Source organism: Choloepus didactylus, chromosome 12 (genome assembly GCF_015220235.1).
Source record: "Choloepus didactylus isolate mChoDid1 chromosome 12, mChoDid1.pri, whole genome shotgun sequence".
Classification (NCBI taxonomy): Eukaryota; Metazoa; Chordata; class Mammalia; order Pilosa; family Megalonychidae; genus Choloepus; species Choloepus didactylus.
In genome coordinates, this window is record NC_051318.1 from 102,075,927 (window position 1) to 102,095,928 (window position 20,002).

General features: G+C 38.3%; 1 protein-coding gene across 1 annotated transcript; it reads left to right on the top strand.

Annotated features, from left to right (window-relative positions):
* The first annotated feature begins 210 nt into the window (after positions 1–210).
* ALG11 (ALG11 alpha-1,2-mannosyltransferase) lies at positions 211–15,770 on the top strand. Its single transcript, XM_037800469.1, has 4 exons — positions 211–268; positions 5,637–5,864; positions 9,114–10,045; positions 12,425–15,770. The coding sequence occupies exons 1-4, from the start codon at positions 225–227 to the stop codon at positions 12,694–12,696; spliced, it is 1,476 nt and encodes a 491-aa protein (XP_037656397.1). The 5' UTR covers positions 211–224; the 3' UTR covers positions 12,697–15,770.
* Positions 15,771–20,002: the final 4,232 nt, after the last annotated feature.

Sequence of the window (20,002 nt, forward strand, 5' to 3'; positions counted from 1 at the left end):
GGAGCCACGCCCCCGCACGGCCACCCCTCACGACGTTCCGCCCACGGGGGCGGGACTCGTGGTAGCCACGCCTCAGCAGACCCTATTGGCTGGGACGCCGTGGGAAGCTGCTGGCAGCAACCAATTGGAACTCGTAGTCGGTCCGAGAATTACGCACGCTTCCCCGGGAGCCAATAGGGAAGAAGGACGGGTAAGCGCTTCCTAAGTTCGGGGGTCGGTAGAAGATGGCGGCGGCCGACGGGGGTTGGTGTCTGTGCGAGTCGTTGAGGTGAGGAGTGAGTGCTGTGGGCTCGCAGGCGCTGTCTGTTCTGCGAATGTCTTTGCCCTCTCGGTGCAGCCAAAGTTTGCGGGGAAGGGCCTGCCACGAATCTAGGGTGTTTCCTCAAGGCTCGTGAGCGTTTTCTCCTGTGCCCTTGGGGTCTGGGTAGGCAGGAGTAGACAGGGCGTTCTTCCCCAGCCCCACTGCTGGAGTGGATTCCAGTTTCCTTCCCTGCTTCACCTTTTCCTTTCTCTTGTTCGCACTCCAAGTAGTCGGTCATAAATTATTCATATTCATTCCTCATTTTCTGTGTGACTGAGCCACGAGTCTTTTCCCCATCTGTCGCGTCTTTTTTTGTGGACTAGGAGAAACGGGATCGTCCCTCGTTAATCCTAGTTTCTCCTCGCTAACTCACCAAAAATGACATTTTTAACAGCTGTCACTTGCATATAAAGTTTATGTTGACTCTTCTGCTTTATCCAGTGTTTTCATAATTGATGTAAGAATAGTTATATAAAATTGTATTATCCTTATCTTTTTTAAGCATGCAATACATTTTAGAAAAATTAGGAAACAGGTGAGAAAAAAAAGAAAAGGCGCCAGGAATGCCAGGAGTTAACTACTGTTGACATTTGCGGTGGGGTGGAAACTCCCAGACTTTTTCCTACATTTGTTGTTGCAATACTGCTCTATTTTGAACGTCTTGCCCTACATTGAAGAAACAGAAGACGTATCATAGTCTACCTACCCAGTTCTTTTAACACCTGCACTTTTTCGTTCAGGTTGAAAATTTGTAATTAACAGTATAGCTTCCTGAATAGCAGTATATAAATATTGTCTCCAAAGTTCAAGTATTGCTTCTTCATTTTTGTCTGGCTACTTCAAATTCTGTAATATTATTTAAAACATTCTGAAAGTCTTTTTTCAGACCCTTCATGTTTTTCCCTGCTTCAAATTCTGTAATATTATTTAAAACATTCTGAAAGTCTTTTTGCAGACCCTTCATGTTCTTTTGGAGTATTTCTAACCTTGTACTTTGCACTTAGTAATGGCTAAATAAATGTTTGCTGAAAGAATGACTCATTGTTGGTAACAGTTATCTTTTTAAAGCTTTGTGTTTAAATATAGGTGAATACGGCACATATTTTAGTTATTTTTAAACATAGTCTAAAATAGGTAATTCTGATGTGCAAGCACTGTAGAGAGTTTAATAAATTTATTTTTAGAACCTGTAAGTTTATCTTTGAAACTGATCAGACTAATATAAAGGACTGATTCATCTTTAGTCATTAATTAGGTTTTTTTCACCTGACTTTAAATTAAATATTTCAATTTGAAAAACCTAGCACATGAATTTTGCATCTAGATCAATCCGTTTGAAGAAAATGTCTTGAAAAATCTTTAGTCTGTGGGTCAGCAGCATTTTAAATAAAACAGGCTTTTGAAGACTTGTCCTGGGAAAGCAAACTACCCTACATAATTTTGCTTTTATGAACTGATACATTCCAAATGGTAAATAACTGACAAATAAATCTTATTCCTTCTGTCACACTCCATTCATTCTTTAAGGCAGTGGTTCTCAAAGTGTGGTCCATGGACTCCTGGGGGCCACTGAGGCCCTTTCAGGGGGTCCTGGTGATCAAAACTATTTTTATAATCATATTAAGATAACGTTTACCTTTTTCTCTGTGTTGACATTTGCACTGATGGGGCAGAAGTCTTTGATATAACAATAAAAATTAGTGATTTTATTAAATCTCGAACCTTGAGGCCACATCTTTTTTTTAATGCATTTTTTTATTGTGAACTTGAACATACATACATAACAGTGATGACTTTCAAAGTACTAATTAACAAGTAGTTAGGGAGCAAGTTTCAAAGAATGTCATGGGTCACAGTTCCACAACCTCAGCTATTTCCATTATTATAAAATATATCAAAAGGTGTTAACATTCATTTTACAGCTCAACAAGCAGTTATATAAGTAATTTCAAAAATTGGGTTACGAGTCCACAGTTTCAGTTCTTTTCCTTAATTATGAAATACAGGGTATATACAGAAAGGTGAAGAGTTTCAAAGCACAGTTGAACGAGTAGCTATAGAGCAAGTTTCAAGAATGTTATGGATTACAGTTCCACCATGTCATTTACCTCCTTCCAGCTATTCCAATACCCCAGCATCTAAAAAATACATATATATATATTTATATAAAATTTCAGTATTCATATACTTTTGTTCAATCTTATCTTGTTTGTTGCTACCCCTTCCTCTCACTTAATCTCTTTCTCTGTTTTCAGGGGTTAGACAGTGAGCACTCTAACTTGTTCATATTGAAAGAGGGTGTTGACAGTATGGGGAAGCAGGCTGCATCTGATTGTTTTTAAAGAGGCTGTTACTTTTGGATTTGGGGACTTGTTTGGCATAGGAACACTTTGGTGGATTTAAGTTTCTGAGAGATAAAACTTAGTGAATTTTTTCTGGAATCTCAGGTAGGGACGTAGGTATTTGGGGACTACTTTTGGTAAGGGCATGGCATACTGTGGCCATGTGGATGTCTAGCTGGAGCTTGCATAAGAGAAACCTCCAAGATAGCCTCTCGACTCTATTTGGAATCTCTCAGCCACTGGGACCTCAGTTTGTTACCTTTCTTTTTCCTCTCTTTGGTCAATTAGGTATTTTCAATCCCTCACTGCCAGGGCCAGGCTCATTCCTGGGAGTCGTGTCCCACATCATGAGGCTACATCTTTTTAAATATTTTATTTAATGAAGTGAGGAGTGCACATAAAACACTTCTGCTGTGTATTGAAGGATGTTGATTGTCTAGAGGAAAAGCTTTTGTATGATTATGTAAGGTGCCAGCTAAATTAGACACGCTTTTCATGGAACACCATTGTTATTTAAAAAAAAAACAACTGGGGCAAACTATTGTATTCCTTACTTGGGTATGTGGCAGACATATTCTTGAAAACGAATGAAGTGACCCCATCACTTCAGAGAAAACAGGTGACAGAATTTATTGTCAATGACAATGTTTGAGGTTTCAAGTGAAAATTAGAATTTTGGAAAACTTGTATCTACCATTCTATGCTTGAACACCTCCTAATACTAAGATTTTCTTGATGAGATTGGTGGTGATATTAACAAATGTGATTTTTTGGGTATTGAGTAATGAAGTGTGTCAACATTTAGAAGGTCAAGAACCAATATTTTCCAGATAATCACTTCATAATATTACAAAATCATTTATAGGTAAAAGATCCAGTCAAAGTACGAGATAGACCAATAAATTTTAAAATAACAGAAAATGAAAAAGTCATTGATAGGGTATAAGATTCCATGTAGCAACTGACCTTTAAGTAATTGCTACTTGTTTAATTTGATATAGTATCAAAGAAAAATATCTGTAACTATCTGAAAAGTTTTAAAAAAATATACTACTCCTTCTTCTTACTACATATCTGTGTGAAACTGAATTTTCTTCATATCTTTCAACCAAAACACAGAATGCAGTAGATATGAGAAGGCAGTTATCTTCTGTTGAGCCAGATATTAAGGAGAGTTGCAAAACTGTAAAACAGTGACGCCCTTCTTACAATTTCTTATTTTGCATTGGAAAATATAATTACTTTTTATTAAAAAGTATATGTTAATATGTAATGAGTTTAGTGTTATTTTTAATGAATTAATAATTTTTAAAAATTCCTCAGCTTTCATTTCTAACAGAGTAAATATTGATAGATATAATCAATGTAAACCAGTGGTTCTTAACCAGGGGTGATTTTCCCCCTAGAAGACATTTGGCAAGGTATGGAGATATTTTTGATTGTCCAGTTTGGGAGATGCTACTGGTCAAGGCTAAGGAAACTGCTAAATGTCCTACAATACACAGAACAACCAACCACAATGAAGAATTATCTGGTTCCAAATGTCATTAGTGCCAAAGTTGAGGAACCCTGATGTGAACAAACACTGTATGGAGTCCTCAGTAATTTATTTTAAGAGTACAAAAGTGTCCCAAGGCCAAGTCATCTTAAAGACTTAAATACCTTTTCAAGTGATACACTTGTTCATAATAGGAAATCCATATGAGAAATTTATTTCAGAACTAAATTCATATATTTTCTGCTCATGGATAATGAAAATTATGTAACTACACAAAGGATTCCCCATATGCGTTGGTCTCTCAGCAGTTGAGAACCCAATCTGCTGTTCACTACTGTGTATATATTTAGAGACTGCATATCTGTGCCCCCCAGTCCCACTTTTAATCCTATATTTTCCCTAGTCCTGACTTTTGATTATTTAGGTTTTGGTATCTTACTGGTTTTATGTCGTATAAGCCCCTCAAATGCTTTCTAAGATAAATAAATCCTCATTTATGAGATAGATAAATCCTTAGAAATCCTTTGTAAGAATATAAAAAAATTAAGTTAGGTATCAACTATAATGGCCAAATCCTTGAAAAATTATTTTAACCCTAAGAGGTAATGAAATCTTGCATTGTCAGCAAATATTTACTGCATGTCTTCTCTGTGCTAGGCATTAGGCTAGACTTGGGGATATATGGTAGTGAAAAGATCCACTCCTTGCCTTTGAGGAGCTTCCGTCTACCTGGTAGCAATCGAGACCCTTTCAATAGCTAATTCGTGAGAAAGTTTGCTAATATGCGTTAATTTGTACAGTAGTGGAATTTTGGCAACTCCTTCAGAGGCATATAAAGGAAGGCAGTGTTATTAAGGTCCTGTAAACAAATCAAATGCAAAACTGTTCCTCTTACCCCAGAAATTGTTCTCCTTGTGGTAAAGTGAGAGAATAAAAATGATTTACTACCTCACCAAACTTTTTTTTGTTTGTTTTACTGAATCCTTTTTTATGTTTTTTTAAGCTGTTTTATTGAAATGTATTCACACACCATACAATACATCTTGCCAAACTTTTAACTAATGGAATATTTTCACTCAGAAGACACCTTCCTTTGAGTTACATATTGTCATTTTGAGGGTCAGATGCTCTTCCAAATCATGTCTTCTTTAGGTTAATAATTAAATGTGTTTTTAATCCCTTAACACATATACTGAATTAGGATAAAGGTGGCTCAACATTAATTTTTACTGCTCTTTAAAAAGAAAAAGTATATTCAATTGTGCTAGATGCTGGAGATTGGAATTAAAGGGGACTTTCACTTTTGATGTTGGATATTCGTAGCATTAGAATTTTAATAATCATCTTTGTATTTTGTAAGCAGACTTGTAAACTATAAAAATTTCCTGTCATTGTTATTAATATATAAAGTGGATATGTAAAAGTAGACTTTAGTTTGTAGTTTGTTTGTTTTTAATGGCCTTCATATTGATTTTCACCTTTCCTCTCGTTTCAGGTTTTTTTATTCATTATTCTTACCTGGGCTGAAGGTATGTGGAGCTTTATGTGTATGTTTGGTCCTTGTCCTTTGGGGAATCAGACTGCACTTACAGGGAAAGAAAAAATCGTCAACTAGCAAAAATGGGAAAAATCAAATGGTGATTGCATTTTTTCATCCGTACTGCAATGCTGGCGGAGGAGGAGAGAGAGTTTTATGGTGTGCCTTAAGGGCTCTGCAGAAAAAGTAGGTATGCATCTTTCTTAGGTGATTTTTTATATTGTTACTATTTCTTTAAAAATATTACCCAGAAATTCATCTTTCTTTAGTACCCTTATTCATAACCAGTAATTTCCTTTCTTAACATTCTTCAACAAGGAAATCCCTCTCTTATGTGCCCACATGCCTTGCAAGAGCCTGTTGAATTTTAGTTAATATGATAAAGAAACAGGAAAAGGATCTGCCCTTTTATGATATAATTTAGTGACCATAACCAGTCATCTTGGGAGAGTCTGTGGAGACAAGATTAAATAGTCAAGAACCGCAAAGCACTTTAAACCTGAATTTTTTAGTCACTGGTGGCACACAGGAAATAATCTCTGTGAAAATTTGATTCTAAATGATATCATTACCAGTTGGATAGGCTTAAGTAAGTTACCATATTAGAAGGAGTATGATGTTACATGTCAGTTAATATTTTAGGCTCCTTCCTCCCCATTCCCACCCCCAAAATATTTTATGATTCTATTTTAGAAAGCAAAATGCACTGTGAAGTATAGTTTCGTTATTGTTTTGTCATATGAGGAAAAGGATTTTCCCCTCCTGGTCTCCCTACTTCCTAGCACATGCCCTTCACTGAGTTCCAAAGCCTTTGCATGTAATTCCCTTAGATACACATTTCTGTTATTCTTGGCCCTTCCTGGCTTCCAGCCACCACTCTGATATTTGCTCTGCCATCTTCTGTGATGGCCTAAATCCAAACAATTCTCTTAAATCCCAGCTCGATTCCCACCTCCTTGAGGCCCTCCCCACTCTAGTCCATACTACTCTATCCCTCTCCTAACTCCCTGCATCTACTTTGTCTCCCTAACTGGATGATCTGGCTCTTTAGGGACTTGGTAAAGTTTCATGATATCTGTACACATACTTCCCAGTGCCCCTACTACAATCAACCTCCCTTCAGGAAGAAATTTCCAAATAATTAGGAAGACACACAAGGTACTTTTTCATCTTGCTCCTGTTACATTTTGTTTCTCACCCTCCATGCTCCTTCAAATGTATTTTACTCCAGCATAACGTCCTGGGAGCAGCTCCCCCAAAGCAGTATGCTCTCTCTAGATTCCTTGCCTTTCCTTGTAGTGTTCCGTTTTTCTGAACTTATCTTTTTCTCCCTCAATTAATTCCTACAAGTCTTTCGGGACTCAGCATCAGCTACAGTCCACTTTTCATTCAGTCTAGCAATGCTTATTTGGGACCTGCATCAGGCACTGTTCTTAGAGTTGAGATTAAAGAAGTAAACAAGATAGATCAAGTCCCTCTCTCAGACACCTTAATTTTAGTTGGAGAGACAAGATACCAAACAAAGAATGTTATCAAACAGACTTTTAAAAGTTAAAATCTGGGTAATATGAGAATAACTTGATATTTTATTTTAGACTGAGTGGCCAGGGGAAAATGTCTGAGGAGATGATACTTAACTGAGATCCAAATGACAAAAAATACAGTATTTACTACGCGCCAGGCGTATATGCCGAGCATCGTTTCTAGTGTTTTATGTGTATTAACTTAATCCCCAAAACAACCATAGGAGGTTGTTACATTATCCTCATTTGACAAGCAAGGAAACTGAGGGACTAGAGTCCATTTTCTAAATCATGAGCTGTACTGCCTGCCTTATGAAAGGACAGTGAAGATGAGGAAAGAGAGTTCAAAGCAGAGGGAGCAACTGCTGCAAGTTCCTAAGGCTGGAAGGAGCTTGGCTTATTTGAAGAAAGGAAGGCCAGGATGGCTGAAGCCTGGTAGGCAAGGTTGAGAGAGGAAGGGAGGTGACAGAGGGAGGCAGGGCCCAGATCGTGTAGGATTTGAGTGAGCAGGTAAGGAGTTTACATTTTATTGTAATGTTAGGGAAAGCCATATAAGGGTGTTAATCAGAAAGATGACATTCTGATAATCTGTTGCTGCATTACAAACCACTCCAGAACTTACGGCTTAAAAAAACAATTTATTATTATATTTTGAGGGGCTGCTCATTGCAGATACCTGAAGATTTCTTCACTCATATTGCTGATTCCTGGGTTAGGATGTTGAGATGACTGGAACAGCTGGGGGCTGGTCAGGTATCTCTCTCCCTTCCCCTCCCCCTCTCTAAGCAGTCTCTCCACATGGCTAGCTTGGGCTTGTGTACAACATGGTGGTCTCAGGATAGCTGGAGTTCTTACATGACAGCTGACTCCCTTAGAGTGAACAATCAGGACACAGGAATTAGAAGCTGCCAGACTCTTAGAGCCTGGGTGCACAAACTGACACAATGTCACTTTTGCCCTATTCTGTCAGTCAAAGCAGTCACAGAACCCACCATTATTCAGGGAGGGGACATAGATCTCATAGATTCCTATAGATGGGAAAAGAGTCAAAGAATTTGTGACCATCTTTAATCTACCCAAGATGATAATTTTTTTTTTTTTCTTCATTTTAAAGGCATGAAATGACTGGGGGAAGGGGGCAGTTTAGTGCTCACCCTTTAGGCTCCCATGGCATCCTGTGGCTATCTTCAGCAACACCTCTCATACCATGCCGTTTTGCAGTTATTTGTTATATTAATATATCTGTTTTCTCCACCAGTCTAAGCTTCTGAGGATAAAGACTTTCGCTCATTCTTGTGTTCCCAGCACCTAGCAGCTCATAGTAGATACTTAATAAATGTTTTATGACTTAAAGGATAATTATAAACACAATCAGAGGGAGGCCAAAGAGTATACTTTCAGTTATAGTCATTATAAACTATATCATATTTGTGATACACAAGATCTAGCTTTTAAAACCTTTTTGTTTTTTCTCAGATAAAAATGCCAAGTAATGCTTTAGCATTATAATCCTGTCTGAAGATTTCTTCAGTGAATTGTAACTCCTTATGAGTATTATGAGTATTTTATTAATATTTCAGTACCACTTTTATACTGAGAAAGTTGTCAAAATAAACCTGTGACTCTTTCATAAAAATGAAAACATCTTATTCACAAGTCAGCAATTTTTATTGGTGTCTCCTCTGTTTAAAGACACAGTCTCATTTTGAACGACTAACATTTTAGTTATAGGGGAGTGGATGATTCAGGAAAGGATGGGGTCAGTAGTCCAAATGCAGTGAGTGATAAACAGCAGAAACCTTTTTTTTAGTGTAAAAATAAGCTTCTCTCTGTGAGAAAATAGTTATCTGCAACTTTTTTTTACTTAATTTTGACCTAAACTAATGAAATTCTTGCATATATTCTGTTTCAGGTATCCTGAAGCAGTTTATGTTGTTTATACTGGTGATGTTCATGTCAGTGGTGAACAGATACTGGAAGGTGCTTTCAGAAGATTTAACATCAGATTAATTTACCCAGTGAAGTTTGTTTTCTTAAGAAAACGCTACCTTGTGGAAGATTCACTCTATCCTCACTTTACCTTGCTGGGCCAAAGTCTAGGATCCATTGTTCTTGGCTGGGAGGCTCTGATGCAGTGTGTTCCTGATGTCTACATCGATTCCATGGGATACGCTTTCACACTTCCTCTGTTTAAGTTTGTAGGGGCTTGCCGAGTCGGAAGCTATGTTCATTATCCCACTATCAGCACTGACATGCTCTCTGTAGTGAAGAATCAAAATGTTGGATTTAATAATGCCGCCTTCATTACCAGGAATCCTTTCCTCAGCAAAGTAAAGCTCATCTACTACTATTTATTTGCTTTTGTTTACGGACTTGTAGGTTCTTGCAGTGATGTTGTCATGGTCAATTCTTCTTGGACACTAAACCATATTCTTTCACTGTGGAAGGCTGGGAATCGCACTAATGTTGTTTATCCACCTTGTGATGTGCAGACATTTCTGGACATTCCCTTATATGAGAAAAAGATGACCCCGGGACATTTACTAGTTTCCATTGGTCAGTTCAGGCCTGAAAAGAATCATTCTTTACAGATCAGAGCCTTTGCTAAATTACTGGATAACAAGACAGCTGAGTCACTTCCTTCACTTAAACTTGTTCTCATTGGAGGTTGTCGTAACAAAGATGATGAGTTTAGGGTAAACCAACTGAAAAGGCTATCTGAGGCTCTAGGAGTTCAAGAAGATGTGGAATTTAAAATAAATATTCCATTTGATGAATTAAAGAATTACTTGTCTGAGGCAACAGTTGGTCTTCATACCATGTGGAATGAGCATTTTGGGATTGGTGAGTTTTTCCTTTAAACTTGTTTGGTGCTATGCAATGTACATTTTAGGTTGTTTTGATAAAATGATAATAGTCTGAAAGTTTGCATCAAATCCTAATTCTCTTTCTTCAGTCCACCAATTACGATTTCCTCATTTGAGAACTCTGTTGGATAGTAGTTAATGATAATAGCTAATATTGATCACTTAGTGTGTGTGTGCAAGGGTGGGGGGTGCTGTGTCACAGCCTTTACAAGTATTATCAAATTTAATCCTCTCTAAAACCCTATTTGATAGGCTTTGTTTTTATTCCCATTTTATAAATGAGGAAACTCAGGCACAAAGAGGTTTAGAACTTGCCCAAAGTCAGTCCCGCAGTGTGGTGGTAGAGCTGGCATCTAATCTAGTTAGCCCCTGCTCTTAACTACCACATTTTCTGGCCCCCTCTCCCCATCTAACCCATCTACATATTGGTACAGATTCCTAGGCCTGCACTAATCCCAGCAAACTATCAAATTAGAATCTCTGGATGGGTCCCCAGTAAAAGTATTTTGAAAACATTTCTCGGGATTTTTGTGTGTGTGTGTGCACCAAAATTTGAGAACCACTGTCTCCTGAGGGGCTTCTCACAGTGATTCATTTCGTTCTTATATTGATTTTGCACTTGTTATTGAAATGGCCTCCCCTCTTCTCTCTGCCGTATCCCATCATGAGCATTCAACTTAAATCTCCTTGCCTTTCTTATTTATTCTGGAACAAATTGCTGTCTCTATGGTGAGCTCCTGGTAAGCATACATTTTCATAGAATCAACTACTCTTTTATATTTAATTTGGTTCAGTATATATTTATCAAATGCCTACTTTGTGCCTCACACTGCTAGGTATTAGGGGAAAATAGAAAAACATATAAGTGAAGTTTCCACTGGAACTTGCAGAGTTTGACTTGTCTGTGGGTCACATAAAATGGGCACAACAGTTGTATTTACGAGTCTGAAGTACAGGAGAGGGACCGGATCCAAAAACACAGATGGGGAAATTGTTGTCTGGGTAGTTACTGAGGTGGAAGTGGAGAGGATGGCCTAGGGGAAATGTGTGGATCAAGAAGAGGCTCTTAGTCCCAAATAGGAGGACAGTAACAGGAAATGGGCAGAGGAAGGGAAGCCAGCCAAGGGAAGAGAAGGAGTAGACACAGAGAGGAGGAAAACTGATATGACAGAGTACAGTGTCTTGGAAATCAAGGAAGAGAGTGTTGAGGGGAGAAGGGAAAGGGCAGCAGATCGCAGTGCTGTCCAGATGCTGGGTAAGGTAAGGAAGTCATTGGTGACCTGGGCAAGAGTAGTTTGAATGGAGAAGTGGAAGCAAAAGTCCAATTGTGGTAGGTCAGATATTGAGTAAAAGGTGAGCAAGTGGAATTGAGTGAGTGTGAGCCACACTTTCAGTAGGTTTATCTGTGAAAAGGAGATGAAAAGAGACATTGGCCAGAGGAGGACATGTGCCCTGAGGAGGAACATGTATGTGTGTGTCCTTTGTTTTTAGGAGTTTGAACTGGCATAAGTGCTCATAGGAAGGGGCCAGTAGAGAGGGAGAGGTCGGAGATGCTGGAGGGAGAGGATAAACCGGATTAGAACTGAAGCCTCTGAGAAAGTACAGAGGCTCTGTATTCTGTTCTGTAGGTATTTTGCCAGTGTTAAAGAAAAAGTTATGATTTAATTTCTCTCCTTTGCTTCTAGAATATCAGTATGTGCCATTCTTGGGAGAATTGAGAAAACGGTCACTTAAATCATTTTCTGAAGGGCTCAGTTCTCTCAAGGAATACAGTTAAGAAATGCTGGCTAGAGTAATTTATACTTCTCATGTATTTCATTTGGCAGAAACTTAACTGCAACTTCCATTTAGCTCAGTACTACTGTTGGACACCCAAGTCTCATATAAGTGTGTCAGAAATCCAGGCAGTAACATAAACACCGGTGGTAACATGCTTCACTAAGGTGGTTTACTGTTTTCTTTTTTCTGCTAATGTTGTAAGTTGAACTCTTAAAATTTTACTTTTGACATATTTTTATCTTTCAATACCTATCTAAACCTATTATCTAACATCTTGCTAACATTCTCTAGTCTTCAACTTTGTTTCATTATCTGCACTATATATGTTTCTTGTATCCTGTTCTTTCATCTACTTGTCTGTTTTAAGAATCAAGCAACATTATTGTGAAGTTTTGAGAACTAAAACACTCAAAATTATTTCATTTTCCACCATGAAAGTTAAAGGAGCAAATATATAGACCTACAGAAATTTAATTAAAGCTCTCATGAGTTTCATAAAATTTTACGGGTATTCTGCTCATCCTTGTTTTGATAAATGTACTAAATAAATAAATACCTTTTTTTGTGTCTTTTTCAGGAATTGTGGAGTGTATGGCAGCTGGCACAATTATCCTTGCACACAATTCAGGGGGGCCAAAGCTTGACATTGTAGTTCCTCACGAAGGAGATATAACTGGATTTCTGGCTGAAAGTGAAGAAGGTTATGCTGAGACTATGGCTCATATTCTTTCCATGTCTGCGGAAAAGAGACTCCAAATCAGAAAAAATGCCCGTGCATCTGTCAGCAGATTCTCTGATCAGGAGTTTGAGGTGGCATTTCTATCATCTGTGGAAAAGTTATTTAAATAATGCTTCATCTGCACAAATTAAAGATATTTTATATAAAATGGTTAAGCACCTTCGAATGTAAATATTTTTCTAAACTGATTCCCTGTTGTAATGAAGTCAGCCTGAGCAGTGTTCACAGCAGTATGTAAATGGCCAAGATATTTATTTCTATGAAAAAGAAAAGCAAATGTGCCTAAATGGAAAAGGTAGTTTTATGTAGTGAATAAAATGTCAAAGGTTAAATGTAAAAACTTTTAGATTAGGGTTTGGTCTCAAATTCTGAAAAATAAGGTGGTGAAAGAAAAAAATTAATAATCTTGAAGTTTGGTATATCTCATATTTTTCAAATCCTTTTTGTCAGACCACTACATTAGAAAATAGAGTTAAAGGAAATGTTGAAAGAAAAATGGATGACTTATAACTGATGAGCTAGCACTGGCAATTTTGGAACACTTAGAAAAATTCTGGTACATTTGAATACTAAACAATATTGTGGGTGACCCTTTTGAATCTACCTAATGATTTTTATTAAAAGAGAAAAGAAACTTTAAACAAGTTTATCTAATCATATTCTAAAAGCCTATAGTCAAAAGACATGACTGCCTGTGACTGCTTTATGGGTGTAGAAGCCTAGGTACTATCCTTTTTGTGACTGGGAGTTTGCAAAATTGTTTTTTGTTTAATGCCAGATGCACATTTGTGTGGGCTTCTCTCCTTATGCCTCAACTGCTCCACATCTCAGCAGCTGGCAGTCAGCTTTAAGTCATTGATTCAAAAGGTCTGAGTGAGAATTTCCAGGTAAGTTGTTCCTGTGTGGTCTCCTGATCCATCTGCACGGTCTGTCAGCATCATTTGGTGTAAGATGGCGAAAGGGCACTGGACTAGCAGTAAGAATACCTCAGCCCAGCCCCCACTTCACCATTTACAAACCTCTGATCTTTCAACATCAAGGCTACCCCTTAATGTCTCTGAGCCTCATATTCTTCATCTAGAATCTGGGGGTGTTAAAACTTGTCCTCCTTTTCACAAAGATGGCGCCAAAAGCGAAAAAGTAACCCTTGCCCCTCCCAAAACCGAAGCCAAAGCAAAGGCTTTGAAAGCCAAGAAGGCTGTCCTGAAAGGCGTCCACAGCCACAAGAAAAAGAAGAGCCACACTTCACCCACATTCCAGCAGCCTAAGATGCTGCATCTCAGAAGACAGCCCAGATACCCTTGGACAAGCACCCCCAAGAGAAACAAGCTTGACCACTGTGCCATCATCAAGTTCCCCCTGACCACTGAGTCAGCCATGAAGAAGATTGAAGACAACAACACACTTGTGTTCATTGTGGATGTCAGGGCCAACAAGCACCAGAGCAAACAGGCTGTGAGTAAGCTCTGTGACGTTGAAGTGGCAGAGGTCAACACCCTGATCAGACTGGGATCATCTAAAGTTAGTCCAGCTGGCAAATTCTAAATATAAGTTTTTTGACCATTTAAAAAAAAAAAACCTGTCCTCCCTACCTTTTAGATTTGTGATGCTGAGATAGAAAGTATGTGAAAGTACGAAAGTACTTTGAAAATTACAAAAGTTACTTTAAAGGTAACAATATATAATAAATATCTTCTGTGATCCCATCTTTATCAGTGCAATACAACTCTATGGATTCTTGGTTTCTAAACCATTAGCTAGGAATCAGTATAAATTTAACAGGATAAATTTAACAGTTAATAACTAGCATAGAAAAGTTAATATTGCTTGGGCAGTTATGACTAATGAGAGCTGTATGTAAACAACTTCTAGCATTTTCTGCATACATAATCATTTCCTTCTAGTTTGGTGAATTGTTCTCCTTCACAGTCTGATACATCTTTGTGAGTGGCATCAAAAGAGGTGTATTATTCCTTTCTTCTAACCTTGCATCAATCCAGATAGCTTTATTATCTACTCCCAATTACATTTTTGATATGTCAGCATGGTCACAGGCCATCTTCTATCACCGAATCAAAAAGAAGCAACGCATAGAGTCCCAGGGTGTTCTGACACACCAACATAGCTTTGCATTGGAGATCACTCAACTTAGAACAGAAGGACTGGGAGAAATTGGAGTTGGAAGGAACCCTACAATATATAGTTCTGTTTTCTCTTATTTTCAGTATTACAGATAAGAACAGTTTAAAGAACTTAGTTGACTCCTTCAGCGTCACTAAACTGACAAATTAGAATTATAACCTGAGTGTTCTGACTCCCAGCCCAGTGAGACTTATCTTACAGCCAGTCCATGGCCCATTCAAGCTACACATTTATGCAAATAAAATCATGGGACTAAAAATAAAGAAATGGAACAGCAAAAGTAGAAGATATCGTGAAGGAAGAAAGGATTCTGGAATTCCATAAAATATTTTAATATGTTTCTTCAAAATGATTTTCATTTACCACAAACATGATTGGAAAATATAATTTGGCATATATGTCCTCTTCCAACATTTGTAATGTGCTATTATGCATATTTAATTTTTTTCTGAATGATGATTCCATGGAAAGTGTCAAAGCAACATGTCTGTCAGAGAACTTCTGCAACTATCAATTCCTGGAAGAAGTTGCTTTTAAGTGGTCCAAATATGCTATGTTTTAAACCCTTAGCAGTGGTGGGTCACATTCTTATTCCCAGTGTGAGCTATAAAATACACGTGATAATTTCTTTGTATAATAGTCTTCTCCAACTGCTGGTTTGCATTTAAATATGCATATTTAGAAATTGTTTTCATCTATCTTGGACACTTTTCCCAGCATGGGGCCTCATTCTGCATTATTTGTTATCTCATAATAATTCCAAGATATTTAAAAAAACAACAAAACAAAACTTTCCTGCTCCTGGTACCCAAGTAGAATAGGTTGTCAGGTTTAACAGACTTCTTTTTAATGGATATTTCAGACATACAGGAACTATATGTACTTTAATAATCTTCAGGGTATTTTACAAGGTCATCCTATGGATAAAATTGAGATGGGGTCAATGTGATTATTAGTGCTTTCAGAATATTTGTGTTAATTATGTAAATATACCCTAGACTCTAGGACTGTGAATATAAATAAATAGTGTTTCTGTGCTAAACCTGTCAGTACAATTAATAGTTATTTGTTACAGAGCTACAGCAATGTATACGAGATACTAGAATCAAATTATGCCCCTGTAATTTACCCTACCTCTCCCACTGCTCTTCTGCTAACTGTTTTTTCCTCTTTCTCCACCCTAAATCTAAGGCCACCTTTGGCACTGAAGCAGCAGCTTTATAGCTATGTGCTGAAAAAAAAAATTTTTTTTGGACTATATGTAAATGTTACAAGACACTTAAAAGGGAGAATGAAGGATTGACAGCTATTGGTAGCATTTAAAGAATGATCAATTTGATAGCTATCATACATAGCTTTGCTTTTATAAGCAAGAGGCATAATTTTTCTAAGCTTTGTTCTATAAACACATGCAGGTCTGATCAATAGTTTCATCCTAAGTACCAATGTTCAAATAAGTCACTATTGATTGAACACCTCTCAGCACCCTCGCAACCTCAAGGAGCTTGCTACCAAGAGTGATAACTACAGGGAGATCTCACTTTGCACATTAGTACAAAACTGTAAAAATGACCAAGCATCTTAAGCAATCATTGTCAATGGGAAAAATTACAATTGTTTCATGTTCTTTAAAAAATTATCAAAATATTAAAAACTTACTATCAGTTATAAAAGTATAGGGAAACAAAAAATTGTAAAACTTTATTTAATACAGTATATCTTAAAACAGAAACATTGAGAATTAAAGTGTTATTTCTTTGTGAAAAGCAAATCAAGAGTAGTTTGAACAGTGCTTGCCTTCTTTTGCTCATCTAACTTACAATATGGAGAAATCATCTCTTCTATACCTTGGCAAATTGTTATCCTCCTTTCTAACTTTGGATCTATTTCCAACATTTTATCCTTTCTGCTTTCAGTATCAAAATATCTCTGAAAGTTCCTTTATTGTGCAATTTTTGGCCAGTGTCACTTCCTCTGAGACATCTTCATCCTTCTGTCATGTTCCTTTTCCTCATTTACATCATTTAAGTTCACCACTCCTAAGTCCTCTGGCTGCACCACTAGAGTCAAACAGCAGCAGTGTCAACATTCCCACCATCAGCTGTTCTATAATTCCATTTACATTCAACTTGAATTTCATTTTCAGAGTTATTTTCCATTTTATGGATACTCATCTTTGTCGGCCAATGCCCTCTTTAGATTATCCATTTTTGTAAAATATCAGAGTTTATCCCTGGGAGATAGTAGGTTTAACAGACTTTTCTTTTTAATATTTCAGACATACAGGAACTGTATGTACTTTAATAATCTTCAGGGTATTTTACAAGGTCATCCTATGGATAAAATTATGAGATAGGGTCATGCACAAATGGCAAAGCATGTAGTTGGGTTGCCTACTTATCTCCCAGGGATAAACTCATACATATTGTTGGGGGACTGGTAACATTTAACCATATTCACTAAAAATCTGCATATCAGAACTGTGCATAGGGAGATCTTAAAATATGCTATGCCAGCACAGAGGAGGGAAGTATTAATTCCACTTTGAGAATGGAGAAATTAACTGAATTTTGAAGGTAGGTATAATTAAACAGAAACTGGGAAGTAAGAACAAAAGTAAGGCACTAGGAAAGAACAATGGGATGGGGGAAGGGTCAGGTTGTGGGGAACATGAGAAGTTTGATTTGGCTGTGGGGTAGGACACCCAGGAGAGGAATAGTGGGATTTAAGAGTAGAAAGGTATTAGAGCCAGGTGGTAAAGGGTCTTAACTGCCGTGCCAGAATGAATGGACTAGTCTGTAGTGGTCATCTCTTGTAATTTTTGCCTGACCAACATCCACTTCTTCTTCTGGGAATAACTCTCTAGTTTTCTTGTTAGGATCTACCCATCCTTGTGTTTCTGGTGGGGCTGCTCCAGTCCGTCAGCTGAAGGAATGGTCATATCACCCAAGCGAGCCACTGTGATTGAGTTCCAGGACTTGTTGAAGCTTCATGGGAGACTCTATCCACCAGATGGCTAAGCTGAAAGGATGCACACATGGAGCTTCCATGAGCCACCATAAACAGGGTGGGAGTCAGTTTTTATTGTGTAACCTCAAACTCAATAACTCACCAGTGATTTCACACTCCTGGGTCTGCAGGTAGACTGTGGTTTTGCTGGACAGCTGTGGGCTTCAGGCTCCGGGTTTCCACATCCTGGCTTCAGGATGCAGAATGGGTTCAAGTCTGCTCAGCATATCTCTTCTTCCTTGGACAGGCACCTACCCAGGCATATTCATGCTAGTGATGGCAAGAATGTACAATGCCTCCTACAGCCTTGGTTTGGAAATAGTACATGGTCACATCTGCTCACTTTCCATTGGCCACAAAGAGACATTTAGCCAAGCCCAGAATCACCATGGCAAGAAAAGACACTCTGACCACTATGATGTACATGGCAGAAGGGAGAGAAGAATGGAAAGTGATAATCCAACTGTTCTGATTTGCTAATGCTGCCGTTATACAAAATACCAGAAATGGATTGGCTTTTATAAGAGGAGTTTATTTGGTTACAAAGTTACAGTTTTAAGGCCATAAAGTGTCCAAGATAAGGCATCAACAAAGGGTATCTTCACTGAAGAAAGGCCATTGGCATCCGGAAAACTGAGCTGGAAAGGCACGTGGCTGGTGTCTCTTGCTCCCAGGTTGCATTTCAAAATGGCATTCTCCAAAGTGATGCTCTTGGGGTGTTTTGTCCTCTGTTAGCTGCAGCCACTCTTCAAAGTGTCACTCTCAGTTGCTCTCCAAAAATGTCACTCACAGCTGCTCTGTTCCTTCTGTCTGTGAACTCCTTTATATGACTCCAGTGATCCAATTAACACACATCCTGAAAGAGTGGGGTAACACCTCCATGGAAATTATCCAATCAAATGTTTCACTCACAGTTGATTGAGTCACATCTCCATGGAAATAATCGAAGGATTCCAATCTAATCAACACTAATATGTCTGCCTCCACAAGACTGCATCAAAGATAATGCCATTTTGGGGGACATAATACATCCAAACAGGCACACCAACCTACCACAGACTTCCCTTGATCATTTTCACATCTCTCCTACATGCAAAAACAAGGCCTGACTGAGAAAGAAGACAACACAGAGAAAAGAAGCATTGAGAAAAGACAAGTTGCCAGGGTGAAACTGTTTGAGTCCCTAGAAACAGCCAAGCCTGAAGCCTGAACAAAGTAACAGAGCTGTGCCCCCAGAAGATGACTTAGGTAATAGTGTGCATGAGAATGGAAAGGTGAATGAAGAGCAGGTCAAAAACCCAACAAATATGTATACTTATCACAAAGCATACTTTCTAATTTACAGCAAAGAATTCAGAATTTTAGAATGACTAATAAGGCTTGGATCAACATGTTGAGGTAAGACATCCCCTGAAAAAAACTCACCAGACATTCAGTGAATGAATAAATGACAAATCCCACATGCTTAGAACTCTGAAGAATGGTAGAGACTGGAGAAGGAATCGACAAATGCTGAATTGAGAAAAAGAAAAGTATCTAGCAGGTAATTTCCATCCCAGACACACGTCCACTTCCTTCCCCCTTACTCAGTCCTGCATAGCTTGGGAGTTACTCAGAGACAGTGGCACAAATCTCTCTCTCCCACTAGGGACACAGACTACAGAGCCACTCACAGCAGTGAGTTAGAACACCATGCATAGCCAGGCACAAGTACCCAACTGCACTGACCCAGGGTGGAACACAAGCTACTTAGGACCCCAAAGGTGGATGGGAGGCCATGGTAGGAAGGCTGGCAACTGATGCACTCACTCAGTCCAGTTTCTGTTGGCTGCACCACCTAAATGCAAAACAGGCTTTTCTGGATTGACCCCATCTAGCCTCCCAGGGTGGAATACCCTAATGGTGAAGAAAAGTCTCACAGAGAAAAAAAGAGGGGTGGGGGGTAAGACAGCAGGGCCCCAAAATTGAAATGTGTCAGGAAAACAGGGCACTGAGAGAGGGAGAGAATTTAAACAAATGATAAGAGCTGGAAAGAAAAATCTGCACAAAAACAAACAGAACAGATCAGGAGTCCCAGAGAAGGAACAGAGGAAAGGGAGCTTTCTCCTTCAGGTGAAACAACTACACAAAAAGTACAATCTAAAAAGTTGTATCACATATCCAGGGCAAGAATCAGTAGAAGAGGACTGAAAAGATCTGATCAGTTAAGCTCAGGTTATTCTAAATGTCCAGAATAAGTTGGACCAAGCATCAAAGAAGAGCCTT